Source organism: Pristis pectinata, chromosome 1 (genome assembly GCF_009764475.1).
Source record: "Pristis pectinata isolate sPriPec2 chromosome 1, sPriPec2.1.pri, whole genome shotgun sequence".
NCBI lineage: Eukaryota > Metazoa > Chordata > Chondrichthyes > Rhinopristiformes > Pristidae > Pristis > Pristis pectinata.
This window is the reverse complement of record NC_067405.1, coordinates 8155502-8171338: the sequence shown is the minus strand read 5'-3', so window position 1 is coordinate 8171338 and position 15837 is coordinate 8155502. Positions and strand designations below refer to the sequence as shown.

The window sequence follows — 15837 nt, the reverse complement described above, 5'->3', positions numbered from 1 at the left end:
GACACCCATCTAAGCTAGTAATATTATATAGCTCCGCCATCAGATCTCTGAACGGTCCATGAACCCATGAACACTACCTCGTTATTCCTTTCTGTTGCACTATTTATTTATGTTTATAACTTATAGTAATTTTATGTCTTGGCACTGTGCTGCCGCCACAAAACAACAAATTTCATGTCATCTAAGTCAGTGATTTGCTCATGTATTGCCCATATTCTTCTAAACCTTTCCTATCCATGTACCTGTCCAAATGTCTTTTAAAAGTTGTTAAGGTACCTGCCTCAACCACTTCCTCTAGCAGCTCGTTCCATTTACTGACCATCATCTTTGTAAAAAAGAGTTGCCCCCTCAATTTCCTAAAAAATCTCTCCCCTCTCACCCTAAACCTATGTCCTCCAGTTCTCGATTCCCCCACCCTGGGAAAAAGACTGTGTGCATTCGCCCTATCTGTGCCCCTCGTGATTTTATACAATTCTATAAGATCACTCCTCAAGTCTCCTATGCTCCAAGGAAAAATGTCCTAGCCTATCCAACCTCTCCTTATAACTCAGTGCCTTGAGTCCTGGCAACATCCTGGTATATCTATTGGTCACGCAACAAGACCCCGCCTTGTCAACGATATCTCTTCCAAGGGCCAATTGACAAGTGAATGGACTCTTTATTTTCTGATTGGGTGATACTGAATCCAAGAGACATTCTTTGACAATTTTACAACTGCAAAGCAGAAGTGTTCAAAGAATTTTCTTTAATGGTATTCCCTAACCCTGAGTTTTGCTTGCAAGAGTCTGGAAGATTAAATCTTGATTTCTGGAGGCTCCTGGCCAATTCAGAAGATTGGCATAGCTGTTCACCCTTTCCCCAACCCCCACAACACTCCTCCTTTCCCACCCTGCCCTTGACCTTGCCCCTCCCTCCATTCATTAAGCAGTGACTGTAACAATGCTTGTGTCGGGGCGTTGCTCAGGGAGATAACCCCGCAGATTCAGGCTCTGCTGTAGGTGGCGTTGATCATGATATTGGGAAGCGCATTGCGCCTCTTGCGCCAGGAGCCCAGGTCCTGTGAGTAACGCTTGACCAGCCTGAACCAGTGCTGGGTCCGTGGCTGGTCCACGTCGCGGAAGACGAACACCTCCTTGGGGATCTCCAGCAGCTCGAAGGTGTCGTCGCAGTCCGGGTCCGAGGACACCACGCAGTTGCCCAGGTGGATGGGCCGGCGAAAGAGGGAGAACTTGCCGCCACTCTTGTCCCGGATCAGCACCAGCGCGGCGTCCCGCGCCACCTCCCATCCGCTCCCGCCAGACGCCGTGCCTTCCTGGCCGGGCTCCGGCTCCGGTTTGTTGACCATCAGGAGCGCGTGGAGGTTCTGGAACTTGAGGGACCTGCTCCCCTTCTTGGACCACTGGCCGTCGCTGGGCTGCGAGGACTGGAGTGTGCCTTCCATGGCGAAGCGCGTCTCTTCCCTCGGCCAGCCCACTGCCCGGATGGCCACCTCCCTCATCTCCACGTCGGCGGCCTCCCGGTGACGGCGGCTCCCGCGCCGGAAGGAGCGGAGGGGCCAGAGCGGGGCGCCCTCCTGCCTGCTCCTCATGTTGATGTGCTCCAGGTGGGACTCCACCCTGCTCTTGGCCTCCCGCAGACCCCGGTGGTCCGGGTGGTACTCCGGCGTCGAGCTGCTGATCCGGCTCAGGAGCAGCGGGTACTTGGTGACTCGCTGCAGTGGGGCCATCAGGAAGGAGCGCAGGTTCATGCGACGCAGCGCAGTATTGTCGTTCTGTGACACGTCAAGGAAGATCCTGAGAGCAACCAACAGAACGCTCGGTTAATGCAAAACCAACGGCATTGACCAGTATCATTTACTAATTGATGAGTAACCTAAAATAGTTGACCAGATTATTCAACTGCTTTGCCCAGTAACATCAAATTGACTTGTAGCATTAAATAGTTGCTAAATGGTTTATTATTATCACATAGACATGGACATAGACATAGAACAGTACAGCACAATACAGGCCCTTCGGCCCACAATGTTGTGCCGACCTTTAGACCTCACCTAAGACTACCTAACCCCTTCCTCCCCCATATCCCTCTATTTTAAATTCCTCCATATGCTTATCTAGCAATCTCTTGAATTTGACCAATGTACCTGCCTCCACCACCACCCCAGGCAGCACATTCCATGCCCCAACCACTCTCTGGGTGAAAAACCTTCCTCTGATATCTCCCTTGAACTTCCCACCCATTACTTCAAAGCCATGCCCTCTTGTATTGAGCATTGGTGCCCTGGGAAAAAGGCGCTGGCTGTCCACTCTATCTATTCCTCTTAATATTTTGTACACCTCTATCATGTCTCCTCTCATTCTCCTTCTCTCCAAAGAGTAAAGCCCTAGCTCCCTTAGTCTCTCCTCATAATGCATACTCTCTAAACCAGGCAGTGTCCTGGTAAATCTCTTCTGCATCCTTTCCAACGCCTCCACATCCTTCCTATAATCCTTCTTAACATGTACCATCCATTGTTTTGCATGCCATCCATACCGATTATTTCATTACAACAGTGCATTGAGGTAGTACAAGGAAAAACAATAACAGAAAGCAGAATATATTGCTACAGTTACAGAGAAAGTGCAGTGCAGGCAGGCAGGCAATAAGGTGCAAGGCCATAATCAGGTAGATTGTGAGGTCAACAGTCCATCTTATCGTCCCAGGGGGCCGTTCAATAGTCTGTTAGAAGCTGTCCTTGAGCCTGGTGGTACGTGCTTTCAGGCTTTTGTACCTTCCGCTCGATGGGAGGGGGAAGAAGAGACGTTGGTTCACGTCCTTTCAGTTAATTTGGACAGTGTTGGTGGTATTTTTCCAGGACTTTGAGATGTCTGTGGTAGGTAGTTCAGGTCACCAATAGCTTGCCCTGGTCCAACTGCATAGACCCTATGGCCAAGAAAGCACACCAGCACCTCTACTTCCTCAGAAGGCTAAGGAAATTCAGCATGTCCCTGTTGAATCTCACCAATTTTTATAGATGCACCATAGAAAGCATCCTATTTGGATGCATCACGGCTTGGAATGGCAATTGCTCCGCCCAAGACCACAAGAAATTTCAGAGTTGTGGATACAGCCCAGTCCATCACACAAACCAGCCTCCCCTCCACTGACTCTGTCTACACTTCTCATTGCCTTGGGAAAGCTGCCAACATAACCAAGGACCCCTCCCAACCTGGACATTCTGTCTTTCCCACCCCTCCTTCTGTCGGGCAGAGGATACAACAGCTTGAAAACACGCACCACCAGGCTCAAGGACAGCATCTATCCTGCTCTCACAAGACTCTTGAATGGACCTCTTGTATGTTAAAGATGAACTCTTGATCTCTCTATCTACCTCATCATAACCCTTGCACCTTATTGTCTGCCTGCACTGCACTTTCTCTGTAACTGTAACACTATATTCTGCATTCTGTTATTGCTTTTCCCTTTGTAATACCTTGATGTACTAATGTTTTGAAATGATCTGTATGGATGGCATGCGAAGCAAACTTTTTCACTGTATCTCGGTACATGTGACAATAATAAACCAATTACCAACCCAAACATTCTCTCTTCTCCCCCTTCCCATCGGACAGAAGATACAAAAGCCTGAAAGCACGTACCACCAGGCTCAAGGATAGCTTCTATCCCGCTGTTATCAGACTCTTGAATGGACTTCTCATATGTTAAAGATAAATACTTGATCTCCCAATCTACCTCCTCACGGCCCTTGCACCTTATTGTCTCCCTACACTGCACTTTCTCTGTATCTAACACTATATTCTTCATTCTGTTTTCTTTTACCACCTCGATGTACTTTTGCATGGAAGGATCTGCCTGGATAGCATGCAAATGAAAGTTTTTCACATGTGACAATAATAATAAACCAAATAAGCCAAACCAGAAGCATACAGGAGGGCAGAGATCACTGCTGCCCAGTAGACCATGAATTTTGTGTCAGGTCCGAGGTCTAGACCTTCAAATACTTGTTTACTCAGTCGACCAAAGTCTGTGCTGGTACATTAAAAGTGAGGGTCAATGTCAACCTTTGCTGAGAAGTGCCTGGCTTACAGCCCAAAATACTGTAAAGCCAGTGGACTAGTTTAAAAATGTAATCACTGTTTATGCAGCAGTGGGGTCCCAGAAACAGAACCGTGTCAATGATCAGACAGCTTATTTTTCTAATGTTGACTCAGAGCTAAATTTTGGCCAGGACGCTGAAGCTCAATTGGGTGTTGTAGTTGGTGTTGCTGCCTTACAGCCCCAAATTCCATCCTGACCTCAGACACTGTCCGTGTGAAGTTTGTACGTTCCCACTGTTACTACCACATCCTGAGAATGACCTCGTAGGTTAACTGGCTGCTGTAAATTACACCGAGTGTAAATACATGGCAAAGGAATGCAGATTATAGTGTTACAGTCACAGAGAAAGTGCAGAGCAGGCAGACAATAAGGTGCAAGGGCCACCCTTTTGTACTACCTCGATGTACATGTATGGAGTGATCTGTCCGGATGGCATGCAAACAAAAGCTTTTCACTGTATCTTGGTACATGTGGCAATAATAAACCAATTACCAATTCAATAGATTTCTGGGTAGTAGAGGAATGAAGAGATATTGGGATTGTGTAGAACAATGGAGTTAGGAAATAAGCCACAACCTCATTGAATGGGAGAGCAGGCTAGAGGGACCAAATAGCCGACTCCTGCTGCTATTTCTTGGGCTCTAATTCCGTCCTCTTGACCATCTACAATTTTCATTGCTCTTTCGTTGGCAGCCAGGCCTTTAGCCTTCCTAAAGGGCAATTCTCACTCTCTCTCTCTCTCTCTCTCTCTCTCTCTCTCTCTCTCTCTCTCTCTCTCTCTCTCTCTCTCTCTCTCTCTCTCTCTCTCTCTCTCCCTCCCTCCCTCCCTCCCTCCCTCCCTCCCTCCCTCCCTCCCTCTCTCTCATCCCCCTCACCCCCAAGCCTCTCTGCTTTAATACATCCCGTACAATCTATCCCTTTTAACCAAGCTTTTGGCCTCCAGGAGTCCATTTTTGAGTGACCCTTCTGTCATATGAACAGCTGCATTAGTGGTCCTATATCAACAGCAACAGTTGGTCACCATTGCTTAGTATTTTTTAAAGTTCATTGACTTTAACTAACTGAAGTTAAATCCTCTAGTTGACATGGAAGGATTCACACTCGTGTTTCTGAAATGTTTTCTGGATTGCTAGTCCACTAATTTAACTGCTACACCACCATTTCTAATGGATACAGAACAAATGTTTCTACTTTTGGGTCTGACTGAAACCACGATTCTTAAATATAAGGTAGTCACTCATAAATCTAAAAGCTGGTTCAGAAGAAACATACCCTTCAGCGCACTGAGTCCATGCCAACTATCAAGCACCCATTTATACTAATCCCATTATATCTCCACATTTTCATAAACTCTCCCCAGATTCCCCACTCACCCACACACTAGGGGCAATTTACAGGGGCCAATTAACTCACCGACCTGCATGTCTTTGGGATGTGGGAGGAAACCGGAGCACCCGGGGTAACCCACACGGTCACAGGGAGAACGTGCAAACTCCACACAGACAGCACCGGAGGTCAGGATCAAAAAAGTCCTCATTGTTCGACAAGCTACACCAGCCTGCTATCCAAGTTTATGCCCACTTGAGTTTTAAGTAACTTCTCTCTCCTTCAATAGTGATGTAGTGCCAGAACTGAAGATAACATTTACTGCATGGTTAGGAAGTCTGAATTCAAACAAGTGAATTTCCAGAATAATATTACAAATTCAGATTCTGCCCCCCCCCCCCCCCACCCAGTGTTCAATAACATATTGAAGTAATTATTTTGTCTTCACTGACTGAGTGGTTGTCTGGTAAGGTGAATTGGTATTGGTATTGGTTTATTATTGTCACTTGTACCGAGGTACAGTGAAAAACGTGTCTTTCATACGGTTCGTACAGATCAATTCATTACACAGTGCATTGAGGTAGTACAGGGTGAAAACACTAACAGAATACAGAGTAAAGTGTCACAGCTACAGGGAAGTGCATTGCAGGTAGACAATCAGCCACTCTATGAAGCAATGGGTACCAGGGTTGTCCCACAAGACACAGCAGTCCACCAATGGCATGGGCCTGGGCCTGTTTACAAGGAAGCCATCTGGAACTTTGAAGGTGTTGTCACAATCCTCCATGTTATCTGTAACCCTGAAAATTAGTCCTCTTTGTACGTAGTTCCACTGAAATGAAAATGAAAGATGAATATCTTTTTTAAATAAAAAGAGAAAATGCTCAGCAGGTCAGGCAGCGTCTGTGGGTGGAGAAGCATTTATCGTTTCAGGTACAGGACACTTAATTAGAACCCAGGGACCTGAAACGTTCACTGTTTCTCTTTCCACAGATGCTGCCCGACCTGATGAGTGTTCCCAGAATTTTAGCATCTGCAGAATTTTAACTTTTAATAACTGATGGACATCTGTTTGTTCGGAGAGGTTATGAGGAGCAGTACTGAACCAAGGTGGACAAAGGTTGGTATAGAGCAACCATGACCCATTTCAGCGGTGGAACAGGCTGAATGATGTCCTGCTGTTCCCAGCCTTCTAGACCATCATTACTAAGTTCCACAAATGCAAGGAGCTGAGTGTATTAGTACCTGAGAAGTTCCTTCTCCTTCTCCAGAGAGTTGAGTAGGTTGATAGATGAAGACTGGTGGATGCAGTAAGTCTGAAAAGCTGGCAGCATGTTAACGAATTCCAGGAACATCTCACCAATGCACACGGTCAAAAAGTCCTCATCATTCTGACAACACATTGGAAAGAAGAGGATGAGAAGGCAATAACATATTATATTTATTTAGTGTCTTTTGTGAAATAAAGGTGGGGGCTAGACCGACTTAGATTGTTTCCTCTGGAGCATCGGAGGCAGAGAAAAGATCTGATAGAAGTATTTTGTCTTGCACTGTACTGCTGCAAAACAACAAATTTCACGTCATATGTTGCAGCTCTGTAGAACTCTGGTCAGACCACACTTGGAGTACTGTGTACAGTTCTGGTCGCCTCATTATAGGGAGGATGTGGAAGCTTTAGAGAGGGTGCAGAGGAGATTTACCAGGATGCTGCCTAGATTGGAGAGCATGTCTTCTGAGGATAGGTTGAGCGAGCTGGGGCTTTTCTCTCTGGAGAGAAGGAGGATGAGAGGTGACTTGATAGAGGTGTACAAGATAAGAGGCATAGATCGAGTGGACAGTCAGAGACTTTTTCCCAGGGCAAAAATGGCTAACGTGAGGGGGCATAATTATAAGGTGATTGGAGGAAGGTATAAGGAGGATGTCAGGGGTAAGTTTTTTACACAGAGAGTGGTGGGTACGTGGAATGCACTGCCTGCAGAGGTTGTGGGGGCAGGTATATTAGAGACATTTAAGATACTCTTAGATAGACACATGAATGATAGAAGAATAGAGGGCTATGTAGGAGGGAAGGGTTAGATCGATCTTAGAGCAGGATAAAATGTTGGCACAACATTATGGGCCAAAGGGCCTGTACTGTGCTGTAGTGTTCTATGTTCTATGTTCTATCTAGGTGTTCTAGTGCATGAATCACACAAGTTAGTAGGCACTTCCAACAAGAAGGCATGGCATTTTGTCCTTCATTGCAAAGGAGTTGGAGTTTAAAAATAGGGAGGTTTTGTTGCAATTATACTGGGCGTTGGTGAGGACTCACCTGGAATACTGTGTACAGGTTTTAGTCCCCTTACCTAAAAAGGGATATAGTAACATGGGAGGCAGTCCAAAGGGGATTCAGCAGGTTAATTGCTGGGATGAGAGGGTTGTCCTATCAAGGGAGACTGTAACAGTTTCAGTCTGTATTCCTTGGGAGTTTAGAAGAATGAGGGGTGATCTTATTCAAACATATAGGATCCTAAGGGGGCTTGACAGGGTAAATGGTGGGATGCTTTCACTGGGAGAGTCTCAAACAAGGGGTCATAACTGCAGCATAAGGGCCAATCATTTAAAACTGAGAAATTTTTCTCTTAGAGGGTGGCGATTCTCTGGAATTCTCTGTCCCAGTGGGTGGTAGAAGCTGGATCATTCGAAATATTTAAAGGGGAAGTGGATAAAAATTCGATAGATCAAGAAATAGAGGGGTATGGAGACATGGGACAGAAGACGAATTGAGAACAGCATAGATCAGCCACAACTTTGAATGGCGGGGCAGGCTTGAAAGGTCTGATGGCCTACTCTTGCTCCTATTTTCTTGTGTTCTCTTGTGAGGGGCACGTCCTGTCAAAATCAAGAATCTTATTACTTCAATAAAAGAGATCAAGATGGAGAGGAAGGCTGAGGGGAGGAGGGCAGAGGGAAGAAGGGAGGGAGAGCAGGGGGAAGAGGGTGCAATTGAGGGAGAGAGCAGCAGTGGGTAAGAGAGAGAGAGAGAGAGAGAGAGAGAGAGGAAAAAGTAGAGAGAGCAAATGAGTTTTGGAATATTGTGTTCAGTTTTGGTCACCCTGCTGTAGGAAAGATGCCATTAAGCTGGAAAGAGTGCAGAGGAGATCTACGAGGATGTTGCTGGGACTTGAGGGACTGAATTATGGCGAGAGGTTGAGCAGGTTCGGACATTTTTCATTGGAGTGTAGGAGAATGAGGGGTGATCTTATAGAGGTGTATAAAATCATGAGGGGGCGTAGCTAGGGTGAATGCACACACTTTTTCCCAGAGTGGTGGAATCAAGAAATAGAGGTTTTAGTTTAAGGAGGGAGGTGAGAGATTTAATAAGAACCTGACGGCAACTTTTCCTCCCAGAGGGTGGTCAGTATATGGGACGAGCTGCCAGAGGAAGTGGTTGAGGCAGGTACATTAACAACATTTAAAAGGTACCTGGACAGGTACATGGATAGGAAAGGTTCAGAATGATATGGGCCAGATATGGGGGCAAGTGTGATTAGCTCAGATGGGAATCATGGACCAGTTGGGCCAAAGGGCCGGTTTCCGTGCTGCATGGCTCTGAGTCTTTGCACATTGACCCAGCCTCTGCTCACCTGATCAAAGGCTTGCTCTGTGGAATCCAGCAACCTCTCTAGGAACTTCTCGTTGACCTCGATGAGCTCCTGGATGTTGCTGAAGACCACCGCCAGCTGTTCTGGGGTTAGGAGGCCAGCTGCCTGCATGGGCAGGTGGAACTCCTCCCTGATGATGCGCAGGTCCTCGCCGTAGCTGGACTCGGTGTTGACGAACTCCAGGATGGCCTCCTTGCGCTCCCTCCTGCGCTTGGCACACTTGCCGCACAGGTTCTCCCGCCGCCTCCCCACGGGCACCGGGTCGGGCTCCAAGACGTCCCTCTCCCCGCAGTCGACGCAGGGGCGGTGGGTCACCCAGGCCTGCACGGAGCGGGCCGTCTCCTCCACCCGGCTCCTCCACTTCTTGGCCGTGCCGGGCCCGATGCCGCTGTCCGCTCGCTCCACCTCCCCTGGCCGGCCCTTCCTCGCCCTCTCCTCCTCCTCTGCCTCCTCCTCCTCCTCTTCCTCCTCCCTCTCCTCGCTCCTGTCGTTCAGTCCCACCACGCCACTGTCGGTGCTCAGGTCACTCCAGCGGTGCTTCGGCCGATGGGAGGGCCCAGGCTGTAGGCGGTGATCCCGGGGTCCAGAGGTGGGGGAGGTGTCGTCCGCCCTGGTGGCTGGGTTCGAGAGCGGACCTGGGCATCAGAGATGGTAACATTACAACCAGCGTTAGATCCCACGTAGGGGATAGAGAGAGGAACATAAAATCTGCAAATAGGACCTACACTATGAATGGTAGGGCACTAGTGTAATGGAACAGAGGGACCCAGGAGCACAAGTAAATGGTTAATTGAAAGCGGCGTCACAGGTAGACAGGGTAGTGAAGAAGGCATTTTGCACGCTGGCCTTCATCAGTCGGGGCACTGAGTATAGGAGCTGGGACCTTATCTTGCAGTTGTACAGGTCGTTGGTGAGGCTGCACTTGGAGTACTGTGTACAGTTTTGTCACCCTGTTATAGGAAAGACGCAGTTAAACTTGAAAGAGTACAGAGAAGATTTACAAGGATGTTGCCAGGACTAGAGGGCCTGAGTTATAGGGAGAGGTTGGCCAGACTAGGTCTTTATTCCTTGGAACGTAGGAGAACAAGGGGCGACCTTATAAGAGAATGAGGGGTGATCTTATAGAGGTTTATAAAATTGGTTTATTATTGTCACTTGTACTGAGGTACAGGGAAAAACTTGTCTTGCATACCGTTCATACAGATCAATTCATTACACAGTGCTTTGAGGTAGTACAAGGTAAAACAATACAGAATACAGAGTAAAGTGTCACAGCTACAGAGAAAGTGCAGTGCAGGTAGACAATAAGGTGCAAGGTCATAACGAGGTAGATTGTGAGGTCAAGATAAGGTGGATGGTAACAGTCTTTTCCCCAGGGTAGGGGAGTCCAAAACTAGGGGGCATAGGTTGAGGTTGAGGGGGGAAAGTTTTAAAAGGGATGCGAGGGGCAAATTTTTCACGCAGAGGGCGGTGAGTTTATGGAACGAGCTGCCAGAGGAAGTGGGTGAGGCAGGTACAATAGTATCATTTAAGAGGCACTTGGATAGGTACATGGAGGGGCGGGGCTTAGAGGGATATGGGCTGAACGTTGGAAATTAGGACTAGATGGGTGGGCACTGTGGTCGGCATGGACTGGTTGGTCTGAAGGGCCTGTACCTGTGCTGATTTGCTCTGTGACTCTATGAGTGATGAGGCATATTGATTAAACTACTCAACTGATAATTCAGAGATCCATGCTAACCAGAGATCTCATCTCAACAGAGCATTTACACCACCTATCCATCTACCCCTTCCACAAGTTACGCCGCATGGAAACAGGACCTTCAGCCCAATGCTGACCAAGGTACTTACCTGAGTTAGTCTCATTTGTCTGCATTTGTCCCAAATCCCTCTAAACCTTCCCTATCAGTCAGGCATTGAGTATAAGAGTCAGGGAGTCATGTTGCAGCTGTATAAAGCTTTGGTTATGCCGCACTTGGAGTACTGTGTGCAATTCTGGTCGTCCCATTACAGGAAGGATGTGGAGGCTCTGGAGAGGGTGCAGAAGAGGTTCACTAGGATGCAGCCTGGATTAGGGAGTATGAGCTATAAGGAGAGGTTGGACAAACGGGTTGTTTTCTCTGGGGCGTTGGAGGCTGAGGGGAGACTTGATAGAAATTTATAAAAAATTATGAGAGTCAGAATGTTTTTCCCAGGGCAGAAATGTCAAATACTCGAGGACATGCATTGAAAGTGAGAGGGGAAAAGTTTAAAGGAGATGTGTGAGGCAAGTTTTTTTTTGACACAGAGAGTGGTGGGTGCCAGGAACCACTGCCAGGGGTGGTGGTGGAAGCAGTGGTAAGAGGTAGACGCATGAATATGCGGGGAATGGAGGGATGTGGATCATGTGCAGGCAGAAGGGATTAGTTCAATCTGGCATCATCAGCGGCTCAGACATTGTGGGCTGAAGGGCCTGTTCCTGTGCTGTGCTGTTCTATGTTCTATCCACGTATCTAAGTGTCTTTTAAACATTGCAGTTGAGGCAAAACGTTACAATTCCACCTGCCTCTGCAGTTTGTTGATTTTCATTTAAATTCACTTAATTGATTAAATGCTGCTGCTTAAAAAACGTGTCAGCAATAGTGCCCACAGAGCGACCAGATCGCTGTTAAACTGCAACTGGTTCACAATCGCCTTCCTTACCTCGATGTTATCAGACTGTTGACAGGACCTCTTATATGCTAAAGATTAACTCTTGATCTCTCATTCTACCTCAATCTACTCATGACTGCGTGGCCAGATTCTGCTCTAACTCCATCTACAAGTTTGCAGATGATACCACCGTAGTGGGCCGTATCGCAAATAATGATGTGTCGGAGTACAGGAAGGAGATAGTAAACCACATCAACTGCACTGCCCTCAGCCAACATAATCAAAGACCCCACCCACCCCAGACATTCTCTCTTCTCCCCCCTCCCATTGGGCAGAAGATACAAAAGCCTGAAAGCACGTACCACCAGGCTCAAGGACAGCTTCTATCCCGCTGTTATAAGACTATTGAACAGTTCCCTAGTATGATAAGATGGACCCTTGACCTCACAGTCTACCTCGTCGTGGCCTTGCACCTTATTGTCTGCCTGCACTGCACTTTCTCCGTAAATGTTACACTTTATTCTGCATTCTGTTATTGTTACACCCGAACCAGAAGGGGGCCAATATCCTTGCGGTGAGATTTGCTAGGGTGGTACAGGAGGGTTTAAACTAGTTTGTGAGGGGGAAGGGAACCAGAGGAGTAGGTCAGAGGAAGAAGGGGATGGGGAAAAGTCAGATCAAACAGGTAGAGAGGCTTTGGGGAAGAAGCAGAATACAGGCTGTAAAAGTAGTAAGGTAGATGGACTGAAGTGTGTTTACTTAAATGCAAGAAGTGTCAGGAATAAGGGGGATGAACTGAGGGCTGCGATAAGTATGGGGGACTATGATATCGTGGCTATTACTGAGACGTGGCTGACGTCAGGAGAGGAGTGGATATTGAATATTCCTGGTTTTCGGTGTTTTAAGAGGGATAGGGAAGGGGGGAGAAGAGGTGGGGGGTGGCGATACTGGTCAGGGACACTGTTACGGCTGTGGAAAAGATGGATGTTGTAGAAGGATCATCTCTAGAGTCCGTATGGGTGGAGTTAAGGAACAAGAAAGGAGCCGTTACTCTACTAGGAGTATTCTATAGGCCCCCCGGTAGCAGTAGAGATATAGAGGAGCAGATTGGCAGGCAGTGTTTGGAGAGAAGCAGAAATAACAGGGTCGTTATAATGGGAGACTTCAACTTGCCAAATATAGACTGGAACCTGCTTAGTGCCAAAGGTTTGGATGGGACGGAATTTGTTAAGTGTGTCCAGGAGGGATTCCTGACACAGTATGTTGACAGGCCGACTAGAGGGAATGCCATGTTAGATCTAGTTTTAGGAAATGAACTGGGACAGGTGAAGGATCTATTGGTGGGTGAGCATTTGGGGGACAGTGACCATTGCTCCATAACCTTTAAAATTGTCATGGACCGGGACAGGTGCGGAGAGGACAAGAGGTTTTCAATTGGGGAAGGGCGAACTACGAGGCTATAAGGAGAGAACTTGGGAGTGTAAATTGGGATGTCGTTTTTGAAGGAAAATGTACCATGGGGATGTGGTCGATATTCAGGGATCTTATGCAGGATGTTAGGGATAAATATGTCCCGGTGAGGCAGAGAAGGAATGGCAGGGTGAAGGAACTGTGGGTGACGAGATAGGTGGAACGACTTGTTAGGGAGAAGAAGGTAGCATACGTGAGGTATAAGCAGCAAGGTTCAGACAGGGCCCGTGAGGAATATAGGGTAGTGAGGAAGGAACTTAAGAAAGGGCTGAGGAGAGCTAGAAGGGGACATGAAAAGGCTTTGGCTAGTAGGGTTAAGGAAAATCCCAAGGCCTTTTTCAAGTATGTGAAGGGTAGGAGGATGGCTAGGGTGAAGGTAGGTCCGATTAAGGACAAAGGTGGGAGAATTTGCCTGGAGGCAGCGGAAGTGGGAGAAGTTCTGAATGAGTACTTCTCTTCGGTATTCACCAGGGAGAGGGGTCTTGATGATGCGGAAGGGAGTGCTGGTAGGGGTAATGTTCTCGAGGTTGTTGATATCAAGAGAGAGGATGTGTTGAAGTTGTTAAATAATATTAAGACAGATAAATCTCCGGGGCCTGACGGGATTTTCCCCAGGCTGCTTCGAGAGGCTAGGGAGGAGATTGCTGAACCACTGGTAAGGATCTTTGAATCCTCGTTGTCTACGGGGGTGGTGCCGGAGGATTGGAGGGTTGCGAATGTGGTCCCCTTGTTCAAAAAAGGTAATAGGGATAGGCCAGGGAATTATAGACCGGTGAGTCTCACGTCTGTGGTGGGTAAGCTGTTAGAAAGGATTCTAAGGGATAGGATTTATGAACACCTAGAGAATCATGGACTGATTAGGGACAGCCAGCATGGCTTTGTGAAGGGAAGATCTTGCCTCACAAGCCTGATAGAGTTCTTTGAGGAGGTGACCAGGAAGATTGATGAGGGCAGTGTGGTGAATGCTGTTTACATGGATTTTAGTAAGGCATTTGATAAGGTTCCTCATGGTAGGCTTCTTCAGAAGGTCAGAGGCCAAGGGATCCAAGGAAGCTTGGCTGTGTGGATTAGGAATTGGCTTGCATGTAGAAGGCAGAGGGTTGTGGTGGAAGGAGTGCCCTCGGATTGGAAGGCAGTGACTAGTGGTGTCCCGCAGGGATTGGTTCTGGGACCTCTACTTTTTGTGATATTTATAGATGACTTAGATGAGGGGGTGGAGGGCTGGGTTAGTAAGTTTGCGGACGACACTAAGATAGGCAGTGTTGTGGATAGTGTGGAGGGCTGTCGGAGCTTACAGAGGGATATTAATAGGATGCAGAGCTGGGCTGACAAGTGGCAGATGGAATTCAATCCGAAGTGTGAGGTGGTACACTTTGGAAGGACAAACTCCAGGGCAGAGTACTGGGTGAATGGCAAGGTACTTGGCAGTGTGGAGGAGCAGAGGGATCTGGGGGTTCATATTCACAGTTCATTGAAAGTTGCCTCACAGGTGGAAAGAGCAGTTAAGAAGGCCAATGGGATGTTGGCTTTCATAAGTCGTGGGATTGAGTTTAAGAGCCGCGAGGTGATGATGCAGCTTTACAAAACTCTAGTTAGGCCACACTTAGAGTACTGTGTTCAGTTCTGGTCGCCTCATTATAGGAAGGATGTGGAGGTGTTGGAGAGGGTGCAGAGGAGATTTACCAGGATGCTGCCTGGATTGGAGAGTATTGAATATGAGGAGAGGCTTAAGGTGCTAGGGCTTTATTCACTGGAAAGGAGGAGGATGAGAGGAGACATGATAGAGGTATATAAAATATTGAGAGGAATAGATAGAGTTGACAGTCAGCGCCTCCTTCCCAGGGTACCAATGCTCAAGACGAGAGGTCATGGCTTTAAGGTTATGGGTGGGAGGTTCAGGGGAGATGTCAGAGGGAGGTTTTTCACCCAAAGAGTGGTTGGTGCATGGAATGCACTGCCTGGGGTGGTGGTGGAGGCAGATACATTGAACAGGTTCAAGAGCTTGTTGGATAGGCATATGGAGGAACCTGAGATAGAGGGATATGCGGGAGGAAGGGGTTAGGTAGTGTGAGGGTGGTCTGATGGACGGCACGACACGGTGGGCCGAAGGGCCTGTTTTGTGCTGTATGGTTCTATGGTTCTATGGTTTATCTTGTAGTACCTCAATGCACTGCTGTAAGGAATTGATCTGTATGAACAGTAGGCAAGACAAGTTTTTCACTGTACCTCAGTACATGCGACAATAATAAACCAATTCCAGTTCAAATACCTCGTCATGACCCTTGCACCTTATTGTCTGCCTGCACTGTACTTTCCTGTAACTGTAACACTATATTCTGCATTCTGTTATTGCTTTTCCTTTTGTACTACCTCAATGTACTGATGTTTGGAATGATCTGTCTGGATGGCATGCAAAACAAAGCTTTTCACTGTATCTGGTACATGTGACAATAATAAACCAATTACCAGTTGTGGAATGTGCCAGACTCTTAACTTTGGAAGGGATGGCCAATAAATGCTGGACTTCCCACCAATGGCCACATCCTGTGACAGAGATGCAGTGACCACCACACTGGTGGTAAGTGTCATCAACCTGAAGCCTTTTCTTGGTGCCAAGGCAGTAACTCTCTGGGACTACGAAAGCAAATTGTGCCAGGACACTAAAGCT

General features: G+C 47.5%; 1 protein-coding gene across 1 annotated transcript in view; it reads right to left on the bottom strand.

Moving 5' to 3' along the window:
• Positions 1 to 933: 933 nt before the first annotated feature.
• si:dkey-91i10.2 (uncharacterized protein LOC555224 homolog) overlaps positions 934 to 15837 on the bottom strand; it is a 42921-nt gene continuing 28017 nt past the window's right edge. Inside the window, exons 4-6 of the mRNA XM_052025233.1 lie at positions 9051 to 9703; positions 6670 to 6815; positions 934 to 1793 (exon numbers count right to left, since the gene is read on the bottom strand). Of these exons, the coding sequence (XP_051881193.1) occupies positions 983 to 1793; positions 6670 to 6815; positions 9051 to 9703 (1610 nt within the window). The 3' untranslated portion in view covers positions 934 to 982. The remainder of the gene's footprint in view (positions 1794 to 6669; positions 6816 to 9050; positions 9704 to 15837) is intronic.